Source organism: Equus asinus, chromosome 10 (genome assembly GCF_041296235.1).
Source record: "Equus asinus isolate D_3611 breed Donkey chromosome 10, EquAss-T2T_v2, whole genome shotgun sequence".
In the NCBI taxonomy this organism is placed as follows: domain Eukaryota; kingdom Metazoa; phylum Chordata; class Mammalia; order Perissodactyla; family Equidae; genus Equus; species Equus asinus.
This window is the reverse complement of record NC_091799.1, coordinates 28,106,836-28,126,274: the sequence shown is the minus strand read 5'-3', so window position 1 is coordinate 28,126,274 and position 19,439 is coordinate 28,106,836. Positions and strand designations below refer to the sequence as shown.

Below are 19,439 nucleotides of genomic sequence, written 5' to 3'. Positions count from 1 at the left end.
CAGGAAAGGCTCACCGAGGTTAGAGGATTTGCACAAGGGTCTCAAGAGCTTGCAAGGGATAGAGAGGGAGTCAAACCTAACTCTGTCACATCACAGGGTCTTCCCAGGGGGACAACTTCCCTCTCATCCAAGCGGCTTCATCATCCATCAGAGTGACCATTCTCCCTGGACAGAGGCTGACACCTCCAACTACTGTATCACAAAGGCAGAGCCAGGGGCCTTACATCTTAGGAAAGTCCCCAAGAAAAGGGTAGGAGAGGAACTGGGAGAGGCCGAGGCGCAGAAGGACACCCTGAAGTGGGACAGAAAATCTGGAGCCCCAGGAGAGCCTGCAAAAGATAGCTTCTCGGTAACAGACAGACAGGGCAGGAGGGCGGGAGCTGCAGAGTGGAGTGAAAAGGGCAGAAGACCCAGAGCCACCGCATCTGGTTCCTGGCACATTTGCTGTGTGACCTTGGGCTGGCCCCTTCACCTCTCTGAGTCTAGATTCCTCATCTATAAAATGGGAAAAATAATATCTACTCTATAGGATGGTTCAGCACCCACGTTCAAAAACAAGCTGTGTAACTGAAGTGCTTTCAAGTGAGAGAGGCTTCTGGGGGGGGGGGGGGTCCAGTGATTTTATTTTAGAATGATTTAAAAATAAATCTAGTGAAATAAGCCAGACACAGAAAGACAAATACTGCATAATCTCACTTCTTTGTGGGATTTGAAAAAGTTGAACTCATAAAAGCAGAGAGTGGGATGATGGGGTGGGGAGGCGGGAAATGGGGAGATTTGCTCAAAGTGTACAACAGTTCAGTTCAGTTATGCGGGATGACTAAGTTCTGGGCATCTAGTGCAGGGCGTGGTGACTATAGCGAATAATACTGTATTGTATACTAGAAATTTGCTAAGAGAGTAAATCTGGCCTCAGCTCAGAGTCTGGAGTCTCAGGGAAGCTCCTGGTTCTGCAGGGCCCACAGCAGGTGCCTGAGAAATGGCAGGTCCCTCGCATCCCGTCCCTCACAAAGTCGGAGACTGGCCGGGCCAACGTTGGATGTGCTGAGGATGGATATGCACCTGGAGGCCAGGTGCCTAGTGAGGGAGGCTGGGGAGGGGTCCGGCATGTGTGTCTTACCAGTGAGCAGCTGGAGGTCCGGGAGGGGCTCGGAGAGGACCCCCCGGCACTGCTCCTCCACCGGCAGCGGGATCACCAACAGCCCATCGGCCAGCTGAGGAAAGTCCTTGATGAAGTTGTTCTCCCTGTGGAGAGGAGCAGAGAGACTGCCAAATCGAGGAAGTGGAGGCGGCTGGGGGCTGCAGGGCAGGAGCGCAGGGAGCTTGTAGTCAGAATAGAGAAACTTGTGACAGGTTGGGTGGCCTTGCTATGATGCCTCTGGCTCCCTGAATCCTACCTCTGAGAACATGGTGCTAATGATAGGCTCTAGAATCTGGCAGGCTGCGGCTCACATATTGGCCCACCACTTCCTAGCTGCACAGTCTCACGCAAGCTATTGGTTCACTCAGAACCTCAGTCTCCTTGTCTATGAAGTGAGATCTCAGGGTAGCTGTAAACACTTAATGGCATAAAGCTGCCAATTGCTTAAGACACAGTCTGATGCTCTATAAACCGTACATTTGGCTGCTAACTGTCCCCCTGCAGAAGCAATAACAATGGTGAGCCAGGATGGGAGGGAACTCAGAAAAGCATCGAGTGCTTAAACAAAGAGGGAGCCAGCGTAAGCTGGAGAAAGAAGCCTTGAAAGAACGGACGTGTGTTTGTTAAAGTGGAGGGACCTTAAGAGATCTTTTGGCTCAAACTCTTTCTTTTACACATAGGGAAACCGAGGCCTGGAGAAGGGGAGTGACTCGCTCACAGACAACCAATGGGTTAGACTCAAACTCGGTCTCCTAACTCCCAGGCTAGTGCTCTTCTTCTGCCCTAACTTCTATGGTGCCTCTAGCCCTTCCCTGTAGGGCCGTCCCAGGAAACAGAAGACAGACCTCTGTGTGACCGCAGGGGACTGAATCCTGAGCAAAGATAGTCTCAAGGAGGGTGGGATGGTGATAGCACATCCCAGGGAGGAAGGCTTCAATCTTCTAGACGGTAGATCTGCCAGAGAGGTAATGAGCTCCCTGTTACTGGGAGTTTGCAAGCAGGAAACTTGACAACCGCTTGGCATGGATGGTATCGAGGGCGTTTCTATATTTAAAATCTGACTTTTGAGGTCCCTTCGTATTCAGAGCCCCTCAGAGTCAGAGACATTAATTACAATCTGGAGAGGAGGAGGAAAGGGAGGAGGAGGGGGAGGAGGAGAACAAGGGGAGGCGGATGTTTATTGCTTTGTTTTGCCACCTGGAATGGGCAACCTCGAAATGAAAATCAGAAAGAAGACAACGAAAATATGCGATGCCAAAGCAATGCCTTTGAAGCCTGGGCCTCGGGCAGTTCAAAACCAGCTATACAAGCGTCCAGTGGCCTGGGTTACTTCCTGTCTGTGCCTCACGTCCCCACGCACTCCCCCAGCCACCTGCGAAGCTCACCATTGATTCATCCATTTAGTGAACACCTTCTCCGTGTCTGATCCCTGAGCAAGATCAGAGCCCAGAGGAGGAGACATTATCCCCATCTTCAACATCACCAACATCACCAGCATCTTTGTCATCATCATCATCATCATCATCATCATCTCTGACAATTTTTTTACTGAAGCCTTATGATTTGCTAGGATCTGGCTAAGCACTTTACATCCATTTTATCATTAAATCTTCACAGCAACCCACAAAATAGTTATGATTATCTTTATTTTACAGACAAGAAAAAATGAGTTGGGATTTGGGAAGAGTTGGGATTTGAACCCTGGTCTGTCTGACTATGAATCTGGGGAGGTGAGCCACTGGGCCTGGGACTGTCTGCGCGGGGATATATGTCCATGATGGTAAGATTCTAGGTCCACCCTTGTACAATTAAGCATGCTATTTTGTTTGTCTGTGTCAGTGTGCCCCTGTCTATGGAGCTGTACTGGTTTACACCTCCATGTGTGCCCGTGATCATGGCTCCTGCCTAGGTGTTTGTGGTTGGCCTGTGATGTGTCTGCAAACATGGGCATATGGAACAGCAATGTGAATAGAAAAAGACAGCCTGCCAGGGGCAATGTAAGTGTCCCAAGCAGCACATGACACTTGCCAGAGTCTAAGGAACTAAATTTCCTCTTGTCTTGCTTGTAAGGTGGCCTCTGGTGATACAGATCTGCTCTCAAAGACACAGCGGGGTGGAGAGGTGTCCCCATGCCCTGCTCACTTGACTATCACACGCTGAGCACACACTCGGGGTGAGCCCTGAGCTGGATGCTAGGGATGCAGAGAGAGACTGCATTCTCCCCTGTCCGCTGCATCTTCCCAGATTAACTGGGAGACAACGAATTAGCCATTCAGAAGAGTCAATGGGGCCCGGCCATCAGGAATTCTGGGTGGGCTGGATGCTTCCGGAACCCTTCTCCCATGAGACCCAAGCACTTGTTTTATGGGTAGGGGAGGGCAAGGCTGAGAAGTGATGACGGCTCTGAAGCCTGGGCTCCAGTTCTGCCCACACCTCATCCTAGCAAAGCATTCAAACCTCAGTTTTCTCATCTGTAAAACGGGGGTCATAAAAGCTATTCAGCCTGCCTTAGTGAAATGGTGATCACAATGATAATAATAGCCTTTACTGAGCACTTGCTGTGCACTAGGCACTGTTCCCAGGACTTAGCATTAGTCCTCACCCAACTCTATGAAGTAGGTGCCGTAAAGACCCCCAGTTTAGAGATTGGAAAGCTGAAGCACAAAGCAACTGGAGATGGTAGGCCATCTTGCCCCAGAGCCACACTCGTCATCACTGGTCAGGTGCAGAGCGCTGAAGGGCCTGCCCATGGCATACAGGGACTGTCAAAGCTGGAAGAGCCTCTGCACCCATGGGTGCACTGAGCTGGGAAAAGGGCTCTGCTGCTCATGATGACTTGACCACCAAGCAGGTACTCTATTCTCTATGTGACCTCGCCAGTCCTCACTCCAATGCCAGGAGATGGACACGAGTATACTCCCTATGCAACCAACGGGGTAACGGAGGCTCCAAGACGTGAAGCGACTTCCCTGGACTTATCCACCAGGTGTACTTAGGAAAAGAGATCTGAAGGCAAGCTTATCTTTTTTTCACTTTACCACCTGGGGGGTCTCCATTTCGAATCTTCTCTGCCAACGTTTTTATAATTGCAGAGGAAGAGAGACAGGATCACCCTTTCCATCCTCACGTCCCTCTTCTCCAAGCCACCTGTCTTCTGGTTAAGCCGGGCTTGGCTCTGACAAATCCGACCCTGAAGGAACCACGGGAGGCAGCACAGTGGGCAACCTCAGGATGGCCAAGGGCCTGGCTCATGGTCCCCTTTCTTGGAGGAAGCTTTTCCCCTGAGCTTCCAGGAAGCAGGCAGGATCTTGAGGAAGTGCATGAGAAGGAGGGAGAAGTTGGGAGGGTGGAAGTTTGCAGGCCAGTGCGGAAGGCTGGGAGGGAGGGAGCCAAGGATGAAGCAGGGAATGACAAGACAACAACAGCAAAGACCAAGGACCAAGGACAGTCCCTCAGGACTGGTCCCTTTGATGGCCACCTGGGTGATGGCCACAAGTTCTGCGTGGCCTCTGCCAGCAGAGGGCGCCCAGGGCCTTCTCATCAATCAGCTCTCACGGGAGGCCAAACATAACAGGAACAGCAGTCGCTGGGAAAGTTCCGCTGTGCTGAGAACCTCAGATGGAACCCAGACAGCAGCTTCAGAATCCACCCACCTGGCAAAGATGACGGGGAGGCTGGCGGGGTGCTGGCTTAAACTCAGGTGGTCAGACACCGAATTCAGATTCTCAGTGCTCATGTGCATGTGCGTATGCATGTGCCTGTGTGGTAAAAACTACCAGGTAACTAACTAATCCTAATATTAGGAAGATAGGAAGAAGAATGAGCAATATTTATTTATTGATCATATTTGTTGGTCATCAGCTATGTTCTAGGTAGTGTGCCAAGATATATGAGTGTATGTGTATGTGTGTGTGTGTGTTTGTGTGTATTTTAACCACACAAGAACTACTCTATGAGACAACTACTATTATTATTCCCATCCTGAAGATGAAGAAATGGATGCTCAAAGAAATTAAGGAACTTGTCCAACCAGGTGGCAGTGGCCAAGACCACCTGTAGCCGATCTGGCTCCTAGCTCAGTGCCCAGCACTTGGTAAGCACACGTTCAGTGGGTCAGTGCAACGCCAGTCCTCTTGATCTCTGGGACAACCTGAGACCAGGCAGTTCTGTTGTTTATTGCCAGAGAGGGGTGTGCTTTTGGGCCCAAGGATGTGGCTACATGTGCATGTCTGTATGCGTGTGCACAATCAGATGTATTTCAAATAGCGACAGTGACACAGTTTCTTTAGACAAACATGTCCCCCCAAATATCTAGAAAAATAGTTCAATCTTGATTGACATTACACGGAAACAATTAATCAAAATTTTAAAACAGTGGCTCCCGGGCCCTGGGGACTCAGGAGGACTCTGGGAAGGAGAGGTCTCATTCATTCCACAGTTATCAGAGTCTCCCATGTTCCAAGGACTGTTCTGCATACCAGGGCTGCCGCAGCGGGAAATCAGGGAGGGTGTCTCCATTCATGAAGACCAGGAGAGAATGCAAGCGCTGTAGGAAAGTCTAAAGGCCTTCACAATCCAGCCCCTGCCACTCCAGTGGCTCGTTTTTTGAGCCACTGCCCCTGCCCACTGTTCTCCAGCTGCACTGATTGGCCTTAAGTTCCTCTTATGGCACATACTCACTTCCTACAAAGGATACCACTTAGGATTTGCCCTCTCTCTGGAAAGCTCTTGCCCCCCACCCCCTGTACCTGGCCAACTCCTACTTATCATTCGGACCACACATTGTTTCCCCACCTTTGAGAAACCTTGCCAGGATCAGCTCTCCTGTTACACTCTCTCATAGCATCTTGCTCTTTGCTTCCATGAAGAGCTTCACAGTTCCTAAACAAAGATGTGCTCATGGGGACTTTATGTGAACCTTACCTCTCCCACTAGACTGTGAGCTCCATGGGGGCCAAGACTATGCCCATGCCACTCACGGCTGCCTCCCCAGCACCTGGCACAGTATGAATTGCATACAAAGTAGGTGCTCAATGAACATTTGTTGAAGAAACAAACGAAAGAAACTCAGAGACAAAGGTAATGTGTGTATAACCTACATCCTTTGATAGAGTTCTTTCTGATCTCTTGTCACAGGGTCCCAGTATGCTTCAGAATCTGAGGGATGTTGGGGATTCTAGTCTAAAATTCCAGCTCATCAACAAGAAGCTTCAAAACCCTACTTTCTTCTTCTAACTTCCTAAGTATGCAGACACCCTGGCTCCCGTGGAGGTCAGACAGGGGCCAGGGGCCCTTCCGAGCTAGTGAGAACCAGATGGGAAAGCTCATCTCCCTAAGCAGGAGTAGGTCAGACCTCCCACTCTTGGTGAGCATATGTGCATGTGTGTGCATGCACACTGGGGTAGAGGTATGGGGGATGGGCGGGGGTGAGGAAGACCAGCAGGAAGCAAGAGGCCCAGTTAAAAAAAACCCTTCTTCCATGAAACCGTTTCAGTTTTCCCCAGATGGAATAAATCTTTCCCATCACTTTTCCCTATGCACTTTATTTGTGATTAGATTCCAGAAGCAGTCTTGGGATCTGGTGGTAGAAAGGACATGGGTTCAGAAGCCAGACAGACATTGATCCAAATTCTGGCTGTGTGACCTTGGGGAGGTCACTCGCATTTTATGAGCCTTAGTGACTTCATCTGTAAAATGGGAGTAATGAATTTAACTTCAAAGAGTAGGGAGGAGGATTCATGTAAAGTTATCCTTAATCTAGTTCCTTTTCCTGAATCTCACACCTGATTCTGAATCTCTTTGAGACTCTCAAAGAGCCCAGCACAAGGCCTGCTCATGGTACAAGCTCCTCGAAGCATCACTCCATGCCACCTGCATGTGACCTCTAAGTGATGCAAACCTACAGAGCATTTCCACAGAAGATGTGCCTGGTCCAGCTTTCCTCTGATCAGCCATGCTGACTAGAACAACAAGCAAAGGAAGCTAGCTTCCTCCCCGACTCTCCCCTGCATCCCCCCCACCCCACCCTGCCAGCATCCCATCCCCATTTAAGAATATGTGTGAGTGTTTTGGACACGTTAATACACAGCCACCAGCATGCAACAGCCGATCACCCCTCAGTTCTGGGAAAATTAGCATTTAAATTGAGGTATTTCAGGGAAGTAAATCATCCCAGAGCCAGCCAGCACTGTCTGCAGCCTTTCTTAGTGGAGGGAAAGCTAGGAGCCTTGGTCTGCAAGCTGTTGAGTTTGCAGGGAGGGGTTGACTCTCCCAGGCTCTCCTGGGCTGCCCATAGCCTCCTAAAAGAGGGGTGTCGAATTCCCAACACCAAAGAGGACATCTCCCCTGGTTTAAACCATTCCCATCCCTCGCCTCCCACTAAACTGAGCCTTTCTGCCAAGTGAGAGGTGACTTTGGCTTCCTCTGTGATCAAGGAATTGGGAGACCTTGGCTCATCTTGGCTCTGTCACTGCCTGGCTGTTGGTTTGGGGAAGCCACTCCCTACCTCTGGAACTGGGAGAGGTGGGCACCTGATATAAAATATGTGTTTCTCCTAACCCCAGATTGAGAGTCATTGGGCTAGATTTTGTAGCCATCCTGTAGGCACTGGAGCCTATAGGGTCTGGTGGTGATTAAACTGATGCCGACACTTGTCCATGCCTACCCTCAAGCTGTGCCCTTCTTGAGGAACAGAAACATTGTCCTCCTGCAATCTGTTCCTTAATTTATAGGTCTTCATTTAAGTTCGCCGCTCAAGCACTTGATACTTAGTCATCTTTTCATTCAACCTTTCATCAATTCATTCAACAAATTTTCACTATTATGTACCAGGCATTGGGAATACAGTGATAAAATAGACATTCTCTGTCCTCAAGTTGCCCACAGCCTAGTAGGAGACACGTGTGCACAAATGTTTCCCACATATGTGTGCAAATGTGTGCAAGGTGAATAATGGTTTTGAAAATGTTAAAATGAAGCATTTTTCATTCCCAGAAATCCTATTTGTCTGTGGCGCCCCACCTGCTCCATCAAAGGCACCCATCCCTTGGGTAGAAGAGCAAATACCATCCAGAAAAGAAAGAGGGTCACCGCACAGCTTTGCATCTCAAAGCCGACTTTGTAGTGTCTTGAGCTACACAATAGTTTCGAAAGGCAGTCTGTGCTGGGAGTGAATGTTCCCTCCTATATCAAAGCCAGACCTGCCCAACTCAGATCTTAGTGTCTTATTTTAATCGACAGATGGTACAGGCTATGACCTCAGAGGAGTTCCCACCAGACAGGAAAAGGAAGGAGAAAACCCTTCTTTCTGCCACTAGTGCTGGGAGGGATTGCAGAGGAGAGAGGCCTGGATGCTGTGTTCACACTCGAGAGCCATCGACCCTCCTTCTGGCCTTTTGGAAGTCAATCCCTCCTCCCCACTCACCCCAACCTCCAGGGCAGTGTCAACGAATACTTACGTACTAGCAAGGGTTTGGGGAAATTCCCAGGGCAGGCGTGCAGCAACAATGAGGTTTGCTCCCCCAGATCAGGCATAGTCTGGGGACTTGTGAACCCCTTTATCCAACAAGCCAGTGGGAGCTCCGGAAAGAGGGCAGCAGTAGGCGAGCAAGAAGACGGTGGAAGTCACCCCATCAAGTCCCACACCCACAGGGTAGAGAGAATAAAGCTGACAAGACTTCCTGGCATATACCCCATGCTCCCGTGGAGGCATGGATGGGGAATGAGGCCTGAGATTAGAACAAGGGACCTTCAGAGTGTGGGAACCTTGTGACTTTGGCCTTCAGCAGTGGATTTGACTTGTTGCCCATCTCAAAAGACTGCCCAAGACGACCCATATCACAGTGAACACCAGTGCAAGGGCCAAGAGCCAAGCTCAAACAAGAAATCACACAGTGGTCACCAGCAGGGATCCAGCAGACAACATGTGTGCCAACATCGTCAGCACCCACCAGCACCCTGCGGCCAGGTAGAGGTGAGGGGAGACTACCCGGGAAGGGAAAGACAGGGTTGGTTGGTGGGGAGTTCACCTTCAATGGACTAAAGAGTTACCCTAAAGAGGTTGTTCTGTATCCCTAATTGACAAGTTGAAATACTTTTTTTTGCCATCAGTAGAATAGAAACTTGAGGGAAAGATTATGTCAGCTGTAGAAAATAAAGAAGAATATGGTGTTTTGTATAGCTGAATTGCAGTAAAGATGTTTGAACCTTTACTGTATAAAGAAACAACTCCACATTAGAGTGATAAAGGTCCACAGGGAGGTTCAGAGACAAAGAGAGTACGGGGAGGGCACTTACAGACTAGGAAGGTCAGGAAGGCTCCCTGGAGGAGGTGAGTCTTGACCTATTGGAAGGTTTATCCAGGGAGAGAGCAGGGAAGAGAGGTGGTGGTGGGGTCCAGGCAGAAAGACTAGCATGTGGGAAAGTCCAAAAGGGTGTGTGTGTGTTGTGTATGTGTGTGCGTGTGTGTGTGTGAGAAAGAGAAAGAGAGAAATTGAAGACAGTGCACTCTCATGGCACATTCTGAAAATTGAAAGAAGCTAAGATTCAAGATGTAAAAGCATTGAGTAAGAGGCAAAGAGGGGCTGGAGAGGGGCAGGTATGGATCAGAGCTCACAAGTCTTCTAAGAGATGCTGAGAAATGTGGGCTTTATTCTGAGGGCAAGGAGACTCATTCTAGGGTTTTAAGCAGGAGAGCAATACTATCTGACCGGAGCCTTAGAAAGATTGCCTGGCTGCAGGGTGGAGGATGGACTAGAAAAGGAACATGGCTGGAGGGAGGAAACCACTTACGAGGTCTGGCAGCAACCCAACCAAGGATGGAGTGGTTGTGTGACCGAATATACGCAGAGGCACAGATTTGAGACAGACTCAGGAAGTAGAACTTGCTGGTCTCCATCATCAGTTGCATGTGGAGGGGGTTGGAAGAGTGTTGGGGTATGTTGGGCAGTGCTGACTCCAGGGGCCCATCTCCCCCAGATTCCCTTATTACTAAGCACCAGAGACCTCTAAACACCACTTGTTTTCATTGACCATGGCCAGAGAACAGACCAGTGTGCCTTGGCCCACCACAGAAGTCCTTGACCTCCATTCTGCCTCTGCCAGCTGTCATCCGATCTCAGTTAAACTGCTATGTGTGAGACCTGCAGGAAGATGGTCAGATCTCAAACTAAACGTCTAGCATCTCATGCAAGCTCGACCACCTCCCAGACAGAGGCTCTCAGGGTTGCCATCTCTTCAGCAGAAGACACTCATGACCCCTATCTTCCAGGCTGTTTCAAGAATCATGGATGCAAAGTCGCTTCATTGGCTAGAGAGTGGCCCATGCATATAGGGCCAGTCTTATCTCAGCCGATGCTCACAGAAATGCTGAGAGAGGAGACAGAGGCAGGGCAGAGAAGTGACTTATTGAAAGGCTCCTGGATTTTGTTTACTTCTTTGTTTGCAGGATTGGCTACCAATCTATATTCTTGATTTCCAACCCAGAGCTGCTCCCGTGTGCATGTTCTCAAAGATAGTAAGAATGACACTTCCCCTGCCTGACCTCGCCTCTAAACTGTGGACTCCTAAAGCAGGGCCTGCCTCTGATTCTTCTTTGCAACCTCCTCTGAGCCCTCTTGGACAGACCTTATGATATCATCTCCTCCAGGAAGCCATCCCTGAGCCCCTTCTTTGGAAAGAATGTCCTTCTGCTTCCACAGCACTTGACTTTGATCTCAAGATCACCCGACTCTGTCAGGTATGGCTGTTCTCTGCAGTCTTTCTCCCATCCAGACTCTGTAGCTCTTGGTTACAGCGATCCATTTAGCTAATTCCCCTCTGAGCCCTCTGCATCTGCACACTCTGATTTCTAGGTCTGGTACAGACAAAGCACATAACAGCTGTCTGTTCTGGTTTAGGCCATAATCCCCTCTCCCAGGGACAACAACAGCCTGTTAACCATGCTCTCTCCATTCGGCCTTGCCCCTCCAATTTGTTTTCCATCCTGCAGCCAGAATGATTGTCCAAAATGACAGTCCTAACTCAAATATTTCATTGGCTCCATGTATTAGTGTTCTGTTGCTGCCATAACAAATCACTGCAAAATGAGTGGTTTAAGACAACATAAGCTTATCTTATAGTTCTGGGGGTCAGAAGTCTGACATGGTTTCTGGGCTAGAATCAAGGCTTTCTGGATGCTCTAGAGAATTCATTTCTTTGCCTTTTCCAGCTTTCCGAGGCTGTTCACATTCCTTGGCTCCATCTTCAAAGCCAGCCAAGGCAAGTCAAGTGTTTCTCGAATCACATCACTCTGACCTCCTCTCCTGCCTCCTTCTTCCACTTTAAGGACCCTTAGGATTACATTGGGCTCCCCCCCTGGATAATCCAGGATAATCTCCTTATCTCAAATTTAGCTGATTAGCAATTTAATTTCCACCTGCACCCTTAATCCCCTTTTGCCAGGGAACGTAATTTATTTACAGAGTCCAGCAATTAAAATTAAAATGGATATCTTGGGGGCCATTATTCTGCCTACCACACTCTAGGAGTTTGTTGATTCCTCTCCCTTCATTTGAGGGTTCAATGCCCCTTCTCTGGGTTTTCATAGTACCCATCCTTTCCCTATCCTAGCATTTTCACACTGGACTTTTGGGCCCAGTCACTCGCTGTCTCTCGCACTGGACCAAGAGCACTAGAGGGCAAGGACCATGTCTGTCTTATTCACTCCTGTGCATCCAGCCCCAACACGGTGGCTGAAGCACACACTCGGGGCTCAATAAGTGCTGACTGAGTGCATGAAAGAATGCTTCCTAGCTGGACGGAAATGTAGGGGAGACACTCTGCTCAGCTGCAGCACTGCCTTCTCTCTCCTGGGGGGCCTTGCACATCTCCACCTCCCTTCTCATCTTTCCCTTTCTTCCCTAGAGATCTAGCACACAGAATAACAGGTATCATTTTTAAAGCTAATATCTATTGATTGTTTACAACGCGCTGGACATTATTCTAAGGGCTTTGCACATATCTCATTTCACACTCACAACAACTCTGCAAGGTAAGTACTCTAATCTTCTTTTAATGAGGGAGCAGAAGTATAAAAAGGTTAAGTGCACAGAACTAGTAAGCTGGACTTGGAACAGTCTAACTATAATGTTCTTAAAAACTATACAAAAATATGCCACAGATGTTTAATTTTGCCCCTAAGTGAAATGCTGAAAATTAAAGGTTGACTCATTCAAAAGACCAGTGCTGGTTGAATGTCCCAGATGGACGCCCATGTTAACAACACTCATCGCCCATTATTGAATGCATACCATGTGTTAGGCATTCCACAGGCTTTCTTTCTTGCTGCAGATTGGATGTTTGTGTCCCCCCCCAAATTCATATGCTGAAACCTAATCCCCAATGTGATGGTGTCTGGAGGTACAGACTCTGTGGGGTGCTTGGGTCATGAGGGCCTTATGAATGGGATTAACACCCTTATAAAACAGACCCAGAGAGCTCCTTGCCCCTTCCACCAAGTGAGGAAAGGTGCCATCTATGAACCAGGCAGCAGATCCTCACCAGACACTGGATATGCCAGAGTCTTGATCTTGGACTTTCCAGCCTCCAGAACTGTGAGAAACAAATGTTGTTTAGTCCCCCAAGTCTGCAGTATTTTGCTACAGTAACCTGAACAGACTATGTAACACTTCTAACAATCTTGCAAAGTAGGTATTGCTATCTTGATGACGGGAATGAGGAAACCGGGGCTCAGTGAGGTAAGATTACTTTCCTAGGGTCACCTAGCTATTGAATCAGAGCTGTCCGCCCCACTCCACCATCCACTTCTCTGACACGCTTACACCTGTCTTTCTCTCTCCCGCTCCCCCTCATGCATACACAGGTGTGCATGAACACACACACAATGTGACGCCTGGGTTACACAATGCACATGGCTTCCCTCTCTAAATGCAAAACAGCTTTCACCAGTGGCACCAAAACTCACTTAGGCATTCTGGGCATGGCCACTACTAACTCCTGCCCTGGTAATTGCGATCCCTGAAATTGAAAGAAATTGCAGGCTAGAGAAACATTATCTCCTCTGCACTCACTTCACCCTCCATCTCCTCGCCTGTGTGTGTCAGCACCAGGATTCCTCATCCTGTCATAACACTGGGAACAAGCCGAGTTGCTGTCACTGTGGCCTCTGGAGCATCTTCCTGAACTTTTCCCTCCAGTTCTCAAGGGAAGAAATCAAAGCCCTGACACCCTGAGATAAAACTTTAGAGCTGGGGGTGGGGAAAGTTCGACATCACTAGGTCCAACGTCTGCATTTTTCTGGCCAAGTATTATCATTATCTCTGTTTTTCAGATGCTATAAATGAGATTTGATGAGGAAACATGGCCTTGACCTAGATCACACCCCGATGCAGCCGAACAGAGATTCAAGCCTTAAGTCTGACTCCTTCCACAGCTCTGCAGGGTCGGAGTGAAGAATTTCCTGGTCAATGGCAGCTGAGCCTCTGAGCGAGGGGCACTGCTTGGCCTGGAGCTCTCTCTCCAGCCCCAGCCCCTGACTGCAGGCTCCAGTCTACCTCTCTCTATCCTTGAAGGGTCTAGCTGCTTACTCTACCACAGTCAAGGGCAGAAACCAATACCCCTGTACCTTTAAAAATGTTTCAAGTTCAATTAGGATCTTCATCTTCTGGTGCTCAAGACATTCTCTGTTCTCAGGGCCCCTCCATCCCATACTGCCGTCCACGTCTGCGTCTCAAGGGTCTAGCATAACAGCGGACACAGAGTAGAGGCAAAAAAGCATTTACCAAATGAATGCAAGGACTCAGGCTCTAGACTCCCTAGATCCTAGTGGGTGCTCTCTCCATTCCACATGCACGCTCAGCCTTGCCATGGACAGGGAGCCAGTTTTGCAAAGCAGTGCTGCTAACTTGCTGTGTGGCCTTGAGCAAGTCACTTCTCATCTCTGGGGACCTTTTCAGCCCTGGGGTCTTTTCTTGGTCTGGTATAGGTGTCCCCAAATGGCTTTAGCATAGAGGGCTAGGAGGGAGTTTCCCATGAGGGACTCATGTCTTCTTTCCTACCTTTTTTGAAGCTGTCTTTGCAGCCAGACACACCTGGATTTGCATCCTGGTTCCACCTCCCATCCCCTGTGTGGTTCTGGTTGGAGAGATCACTGAACCTTTTCTGGGCTTTGCTTTGCTCATCAGAAAAATGAGAATAATCATCATCCTTGCCTCCCATACTTGCTGTAAAGATGAAAAGAGCCCATACTAGGAATTGCTTAGCAGAAGCCTGAGAATCACAGGCTGTCGGTCAATGCCAGCCATGGCTGCTGCAGACAGCACTGCGTTAGCGTGGTTTTATTCCACATTCTCACAAAGCCTGTCTTGACTAGGAAGAAGAAAGATGCAAATTTTAGATCTGGAATGGACCTCAAAATCTTTTCTTTTCCCCCTTTCCAGGCAGCATACACAGCTTGTCAAAGTCACATGATAGAGCTTTAACAAGAACTTAGGACAGGTGGTGACTAATTTGCACTTCTTTTCTTTAGATCATGGGATTCTTTTCTCTGCCGGTGGATTTGATTCTTTCCTAACCCCATACCCTACTCCTGACCTCTAGGAGGGTTGTCAATGCTGAAGGCAATGCTCCCAGCACCATACATTGAACACCTCTCTTCCTACCCCAGCATGCACTGAAGTTGTTGTGGCAGTGTCTACTTCCCCCACGTTGGGAGCAGGATCTAATTGTGTCTTTTCTCTCCTTCTCCAGCTCCCAACAAAGCATTAGGAACACAGAAGATGCTCAAAAATCTTTGTGAAACTGAACCTCCGGTAGGTTGGACTCCAAATTCAAGGAAAAAGATGTTTCAAAACTCCTAACTTAAAGCAACAGAGAGGAAAAATCAAAGCCACATTTTAACTGACCACACAGCATCAATGCATTCATAACTTCATTCCTGGTAGTAGTTAGAGAGGGAGAATTTTTTTTTATGTTAACAGTTAAAACCAAGCCATGGGGTGCACTTTAGAATCCGAATATGCGTGTGGCTTAGGGACAGCTGATTCTGGTGTGAATTTGTGGCTGGAGTCATGTCTCTGAACGTTTTTTATTCCCTTTTGTCTTTCCCATTCTCCCCGGGGCTCCATGGAAGTCTTTCCATATAGCTACCTCTAATGAGCTTTGCAAAATGAGAAACCTGCTGCCATAGAAGAAAATCTAATAGCAATTGCTTTCTTGTTCGCTCTCTCTCCTCTTTCTCTCTTTTTCATTAGTCATTAGCAATGGAGGAAGAAAACACCCAAAGGCAGTAGAAAAGCAGCACTCTTTGCACGTGCTTTCTGCAACACTAGACTAATGAGGAGCCCTGACCATCTCTCATATCCCTTCTTTCTCAGTTCCAACAGATCTGACATCAGTTGCCGCCAAATCCAGAACCTAGCTAGTGTGGACACTAGCCAGCTAACATCATAACCAAGGTGAAGTATGCACACTGTTATAGGATAGTTGGAAAAGGTTTATAAGCGCTCCTTAAAACCGGTGGATGTTAAGACTTAAAAGGGGCCTAGGAAAACAAAAATCCAACTAATGAACGCAATTTTTGGTCTTTTCAAATGTGACACCAAAATGTGATTTAAGCCAGTTTCTAAGACCCAGCATCTAGCTTCCAGCCTTGTTAGTTACTGGTCATGTTGTCATAAGCAATCACATGGGCATGCTGAGCCTCAGCTTTGTGTGTGGTAACCCTACCCACACGCGCTGAGAATGCATCTTCAACTCCTCCCTTACTGGGTGTGTGATCCTGAGCACGTTACTTAATTTCAGGGGCTTCAGTTACCTGATTTGTAAAATAAGGATCATAATAGTACCTACCTTTATAGACTTAGTGATGAAGATCAAAAGGGGCATGAATATAAATAGCCTGGTGTATATTTAACCGTGTGGTTGTTACTGTGACTATGGTTATTATTTATTTCCTAGTTAGAAGGATCAGGTTTAAGTCTTGCCTGTGCTTTTTGCAACATTGGATAAACTGTCATACCTAACTAAACTTCAGTTTCCTCATTTGTAATAGGGACTAAGTAATGGTACTGGTGATTGTAAGTTGTTGTGGAATTAAATGAGATGATGCATGCAGTATAGCACACATTCTGTGCACTCTGTAATAATAACTACTGTTATTATTATTATTATTGATTGGAATGTGATTTGGATTTTTAAAAAATAATATACAGTAGAAAATCCCAAAGAATGAATAGCAACAACAAAAAATTACAGCAATTTTACAGGATGCAAGGTTAATATACGAAATTCAAATTCTTTCCTATATGCCAGCAATGAACAATTGGAATTTGAAATTAAAAACACAACACCATTTACACTGGCACCAAAAAAAATGAAATACTTAGGTACAAATCTACCAAAATATGCCTAAGATCTATATGAGGAAAACTACAAAGCTCCGATGAAAGAAATCAAAGATCTAAATAAATGGAAAGATCTTTCATGTTCATGTTCAATATCAGTTCTTCCCAAGTGGATCTATAGATTCAATGCAATCCCAATCAAAACCCCAGTAAGTTATTTCACACAGACAGACAAACTAATTCTAAAGTTTATCAGGATAGGCCAAAGACCCAGAATAGCCAACACAAAATTGAAGGAGAAAAAGTCAGAGAGCTGGCGTTACCCGATTTTAAGACCTGTTATAAAGCAACAGTAATCAAGACAGTGTGGTCCTGAAATAACAGACAAATAGGCCAGGGAACAGAGAAGCCAGAAACAGACCCACACAAATCTAGCCAACTAATCCTTGACAAAGAAGCAAAGGCAATTCAATGGAGAAAGGAGTCTTTTCAACAAATGGAGTTGGAAAAAATAGACATCCACGTGCAAAAAAACCCAAAAAAACTAGACACAGATCCTACACTTTTCATAACAATTGACACAAAAGGGATCATAGACTCAAATGTAAAGCACAAAATTATAAAACTTCTAGAAGATAACATAGGAGAAAATCATGGTGATCTTGAGTTTGGCAATGTGTTTTTAAATACAATAGCAAAAGCATGATCCATTAAGGGAAAAAAAAGATAAGTCGGACTTTATTAAAATTAAAAACTTGTGCTTTGTGAAAACCACTGTTAAGAGAATGAAAAGATAAGCCACAGAATGGGAGAAAATATTTGCAAAACACGTATCTGAAAAAAGACTTGTATCCAAATTATACAGAGAACATTTAAAATTCCACAATAAGAAAACAAGAAAACAGATTTAAAAAGTGGCAAAAGAGTTGAACAGACCCTTCAGTAGAAAAGATATACAGATAGTAAATAAGTATATGAATAGATGCTCAACACATGTCATTCTGGAATTGCAAATTAAACAACAATGAAATACCGCTACACAATACTTAGAATGGCTAAAATCCAAAACACTAACAAGACCAAATGCTGATGAGGATGTGGAGCAACAGGAAGAGTTCACTGCTGGTGGGAAGGCGAAACGCCACAGCCACTTTGGAAGATCGTTTGGCAGTTTCTTACAAAGCTGAACACAGCCTTACTACAAAATTCAGCAATTGTGCTCCTTGATATTGACCCAAATGAATGGAAAACCCTACCCATGAATGTTTACGGCAGCCTTATTCATACTTGACAAAACTTGGGAACAACCAAGTTATCCTTCAATAGGTGATTGGATGAAGAAACTGTGGGACATCTATAAAATGGGAGAGGCCTCAGCAATAAAACTAAATGAGCTATCAAACCACGAAAAGACATGGAAGAACTTTAAATGCATATTGCTACATGAAGGCAGCCAGTCTGAAAAGGCTACATACTGTATGATTGCAACTACATGACATTCCGGAAAAGTCAAAGCTACGGAGACAGTGAAAAGAACAGTGGTTGCTAGGAGTTCAGAGAGAGAGATGGAGGAATGAACCGGTGCCACGGGGGACTTTCAGGACAGTGAAACTATTTTGTATGATACTGTAATGATGGATGCATGGCATTATGCATTTGTCAAAACCCATGGAACTGTACAACACAAAGTAAACTGTGGACTTCAGTTAATAATACTGTATCAATATTGGCACATCAGCTGTAACAAATAGACCACACTAATGCAAGACATTAGTAATAGGAGGAACATATGTATGGTAGGGGATGTTGACAATAATGGAAACTCTATACTTGCAGCTTAATTTTTCTGTAAATCTAAAACTGATCTAAAAAATAATCTATTAATTAAAATAATAATAACATGCACTTGCAAGATAGTTGCTGCATTAAATTTTATTGTTATAGAGCAGAGGTCGACAAAGTACAGCCCTCGAGTCAGTCTGGCTCCCATCTATTTTTGCAAATAATGTTTTATGTCCATGATTTATATATAGTCTGCGGCTGCTTTCATATTTCAATGGCGCAGTTGAGTAGTTGTGATACTTGTGATAGAGCCTTTATGGCACACAAAGCTGAAAATATTTGCTATCTAGCCCTTTATAGAAAGTTTGCTGACCCTGTTTAGAGTATAGACTTTTAGACCAGGAAGTGCATTTAGAGTTGTTCAGTTCAATTACCTAATAAATTCTGGAAGCCTTACTACCATATCATCTGGGGAGGAACAGTTCCCTAGTCTAACCTCTCCGGCTAGTGTGGACTTCCGCACACTGATTCTGACTTTAGAAATCAGCTTCTCTTCCTCTGTCTGCCATTCCTTTGATTCACCAAGCCCAGTCTTTCCGATCTAGAAATACCAGAACCGGGGCATGTGCTCATCACTCAGAGCCTCAGTTCTGAACCACGCTTCCTGACTCAATTTCATCCTGCTTCTGAACTTCCTGGTTATTGATCTACTGTTCATACCCGCACCCGCAGCCCTTGCTTCTGATTGTTAGTTTCCATGCCAGACCCAGGGGCCCCAGCTATGCCTTGGTTCCTTTGGTCCCATTTAAATTGAAAAGTACTGTGGGAGGCTAATAGTGGCCCCCAGAGATATCCAAGTCCTAATTCTTGGAATCTGTGAATGTTACCTTAGGTTATGGACTGAATTGGGTCTCCCTCCTAAATTCATATACTGAAGTCTTCACAGTATCCCCCGGCACCTCAGACTATGGCTGTATTTGGAGATAGGACTTTTAAAGAAATGATTGAGCTAAAATGGGGCCTTTAGGGTGGGTCTTCATCCAATCTGACTGGTATCCATATAAGAAGAGGAATTTTGGACACACGAGGACACCAGAGATGCACGAGGAAGCCCATATGGGGACATAATGAGAGGCTGGCCATCTGCAAGCCAAGGAGAAAGGCCCCAAAAGAAA

At 46.5% G+C, this 19,439-nt stretch overlaps 1 protein-coding gene across 8 annotated transcripts in view; it reads right to left on the bottom strand.

The window, feature by feature from the left end:
* The window catches only part of ASTN2 (astrotactin 2), an 829,157-nt gene that overhangs the window by 237,713 nt on the left and 572,005 nt on the right, over window positions 1-19,439 (bottom strand). For all 8 annotated transcript variants that reach the window (XM_044778942.2, XM_070518865.1, XM_014830403.3 and 5 more), the window contains one exon: window positions 1,121-1,245. In XM_044778942.2, the coding sequence (XP_044634877.2) occupies window positions 1,121-1,245 (125 nt within the window). The remainder of the gene's footprint in view (window positions 1-1,120; window positions 1,246-19,439) is intronic.